The following is a 3617-nucleotide window of genomic DNA, read 5'->3' on the forward strand; positions in this document are numbered from 1 at the left end:
AGATTAATCGCTAGTCTAAGTCATGAAATTTCAGGAGTGTTACATTATCCCCCCCCCCCCAAGGAATATTCGTCCCCGAATGATACTAGAATCTTTTTGCAGGGTAAGGATATAATCAATACTAGCAATCTAACCAACAACAACATAAAATCATAGTGATTCACAAATCATAGGATTACTTCACCACTCCTTTCAACACATATCACAACATCACACATAACACTCAATTTATGATCCATAACATATAAGAGCTCCATATTCATAACACATAGTGAGGAACTTCCTTCTCATTATAAGCTCAACATACATCAAGGAGATACTTTTTATCATTCTTCTCAAGAAAACAATAAAACAACAAAATCTCAAGAAGACAAAATGCATACATATTTCATATAAGTGCATGAATAGAGTATGAAAGCATTTTCTTAAAACTCCAGTTGGTACAAGTTTTACCAAAACATGCACCTATTCAGAAACAAGTCAAATTCATGATTATTCATTAAAATATTTACTAAGAGGAATGTCTAACCTCGAGGAGTAAAAAGATAAGGGTAGTGGGACTTCATGTCATCTTTGGCCTCCAATGTTGCACCCTTAACAAGATGGTTCCTCCATAGAACTTTTATGGAGCCAACCTCTTTGTTTCTCAGCTTCTTCACTTGGCGATCTAGGATTTCAACCGAAACCTCTTCATAAGAGAGGTTCTCATCCACCCCTAAACCTTCAATAGGCAGAATATACATCGGGTCGCCTATGCATTTCTTGAGCATGGAAACATGAAACACCAGATGAACCAAAGCTAGTTCATTAGGTAGTTTCAGTTCATAGGCAACTTTTCCAACCCGTTGTAAAACCTCATAAGGACCAACATACTGGGGACTTAACTTCCCCTTTCTAGCGAATCTCATCACCCCTTTCATAGGTGAAATCTTCAAATAGACATGTCACCTATTCCAAATTCAAGATCTCTTCTACAATTGTCGGCATAAGACTTTTACTGACTATAGGCTGTCTTCAATCTATCTCTTATGATTTGAACTTTCTCTATAGCTTCATAGATAATCTCTGGACCAAGGAGTAGTGACTCACCAACCTCAAATAATCCAACCAGAAACCTATATCTTCTACCATAAAAAGCTTCAAAAGGTGCCATGGAGATGCTCGAATGGTAGCTATTGTTGTAGGAAAACTCAATCAAATGTAGATGATCATCCCATCTTCAAGGGTCTTAATGGTACGTTCCGCTTGGCCATCTGTCTGAGGATGAAAAGTAGTGCTAAGATTCACTTGAGTATCTTAACCCTTTTGATAAACTTTTACAAAATGAGAAGTGAATTGGTCACCCCTATCCGAAACGATAGACAAAGGAATCCTATAAAGACTCACAATCTCATTAATGTAGATTCTTGCATAATCTTTGGAAGTATAAGTAGACTTAACAGGAATAAAGTGGGACGATTTGGTCAACCTATCCAAAATAACCCATATTGAATCATTTTGCCTCCGGGTTCAAGGCAACCCAACAACAAAATCCATATTGATGGATTCCCACTTCCAAGTAGGGACATCCATGATTTGGGTTAAACCAGTCGGTTTAAGATGCTCAGCTTTAATTTGTTGGTAATTTGGAAACTTGGAAACAAACTCTACTATGTCCTTCTTTAAATCGTCCCTCCAAAAGACCTCTCTAAGGTCATGATACATTTTTGTGTCACCCAAATGTATAGAATAACGAGAACCATGTGCTTCTTCTAGAATTTGATATCTCAAATCCTCAACATCTGGTACACATAATCTCCCTTGGTACCTAAGAACACCATCCACCCTTGGGAGAATGACTCATTGAGCTTACCAAGTTTCGATTCCTTCAAATCCATCAGTAGTGGATCAAGATGGTTTCACCTCCACCACTAATGATGAGTCGGAGTTATGATGGACCATGAAACCACCATTTTGAGAATCGTCTAACCGCACACCTAATCGAGCCAACCTATGAACATCTTTCACAAGTTCTTTCTTATCTTCTTCCACATGAGACACACAACCCATAGACATACAACTCAAAGTATCTGCAACCATATTGGCCTTGCCAGGGTGGTAAAGGACACTCATGTCGTAATCCTTCAACAATTCTAACCATCTTCTCTGTCCGAGATTTAACTTTTTTTGTGTAAACACATATTGAAGACTTTTATGGTCATTAAATACAACAACATGCATACCATACAAGTAATGTCTCCATATTTTCAAGGAAAAAACTATAGCATCTAACTCAAGATCATGAGTTAAATAATTCTTCTTATGAATTTTGAGTTGCCTACAAGCATAAACAATCATCTTGAAATGTTTCATGAGAACACATCCCAAGCCCACTCGGGAAGCATCACAATACACTACAAAGCCTTAGTTACCCTCCGATAAGGTAAACATTGGAGCGGAGGTAAGATTATCTTTTAACTCTTGAAAACTTTTTTCACAAGCTTCCAGCCACTCAAACTTCACCTTCTTTTGAGTCAAGGTTGTCAAAAGAGAAGCAATGGACAAAAATCCATCAATGAACCTTGTATAGTACCCAGCTAGACCCACTAAGCTTCTTATGTCGGTGGGAGTCAAAGGTCTAGACTACTTCATCTGTCTTAATCGAATCGACCACTTCACCCTCACCAGAGATAACATGGCCAAGAAAAGCAAACGACCTCAACCAAAATTCACACTTACTAAGTTTGGCATAAAGTTGGTGTTCTTTGAGGACTTCCAAGGCCAACCTCAAGTGATTCTCATGTTCATTTTCATTGTTTGAGTATATCAAAATATCATCAATGAACACAATCACAAATAAATCGAGGTAATCTCGGAAAACTCTATTCATTAGGTCCATAAACGCCGCCAGGGCATTTGTTAACCCAAAAGACATAACTAGAAATTCATAGTGACCATATTTAGTTTGGAAAGCTATTTTGTAAACATCTACACCTCTCAACCTAAGTTGGTGATATCCCAACCTCAAGTCAATCTTGGAAAATAGCTAGCAACTTGGAGTTGATCAAATAGATCATCAATCCGAGGGAGAGGATATTTCGTATTTATGGTGACCTTATTGAGTTGAAGATAATAAATGCACATCCTAAGGGACCCATCCTTCTTCTTCACAAACAAGACATGAGCACCCCATGGGGAAATACTAGGTAGAATGAAACCCTTGTCTAGAAAATCTTTGAGTTGCAGCTTTAACTCTTTCAATTCGACCGGATCCATCCAATATGGAGGAACTAAAATAGGATTCGTATCCGGTAATAAATAAATGGCAAAGTCAATTTCCCGTTCGGGAGAAACTACATGAAGGTTAGTAGGAAAAACCTCCTAAAAATTCCCTCACTACAGGGACTTACTCAGTAGAAGGAGTTGCACATTCTATATCCTCGACCCTCACTACATTGTATAGAAAACCCTTGGATATCATCTTACAATACTTCAAACAAGAAATAATTTGACCTCTTGGCATAGAATCCCCCCCCCCCCCCACTCTAGAATGGGTTTGTTTGGAAATTTGAACTTCACTACCTTGTTACACAATCTATGGAAGCAAAACATGCATGAAGCCAATCCATACCCAAGAT

At 38.1% G+C, this 3617-nt stretch overlaps 1 protein-coding gene across 1 annotated transcript; it reads right to left on the bottom strand.

Moving 5' to 3' along the window:
- Positions 1-524: 524 nt before the first annotated feature.
- Positions 525-2112, bottom strand: LOC138342176 (uncharacterized). The gene is made up of 2 exons (XM_069294384.1): positions 1903-2112; positions 525-929 (listed from the first exon to the last, which is right to left on the bottom strand). Exons 1-2 carry the CDS (start codon positions 2110-2112, stop codon positions 525-527), a joined length of 615 nt encoding a protein of 204 aa, XP_069150485.1.
- Between the last annotated feature and the right edge of the window lie 1505 nt (positions 2113-3617).

This window comes from Solanum lycopersicum, chromosome 1 (assembly GCF_036512215.1).
Source record: "Solanum lycopersicum chromosome 1, SLM_r2.1".
NCBI classification, from domain to species: Eukaryota; Viridiplantae; Streptophyta; class Magnoliopsida; order Solanales; family Solanaceae; genus Solanum; species Solanum lycopersicum.

Excerpts from the sequence above, each read along its gene's own strand:
- LOC138342176 (XM_069294384.1), bottom strand. The coding sequence starts at position 2,112 with ATGAGTGTCCTTTACCACCCTGGCAAGGCCAATATGGTTGCAGATACT. Across the intron at positions 930-1,902 it reads ACTCATCATTAGTGGTGGAG|ATTTCACCTATGAAAGGGGT; the intron begins GTGAAACCATCT and ends GTCTATTTGAAG.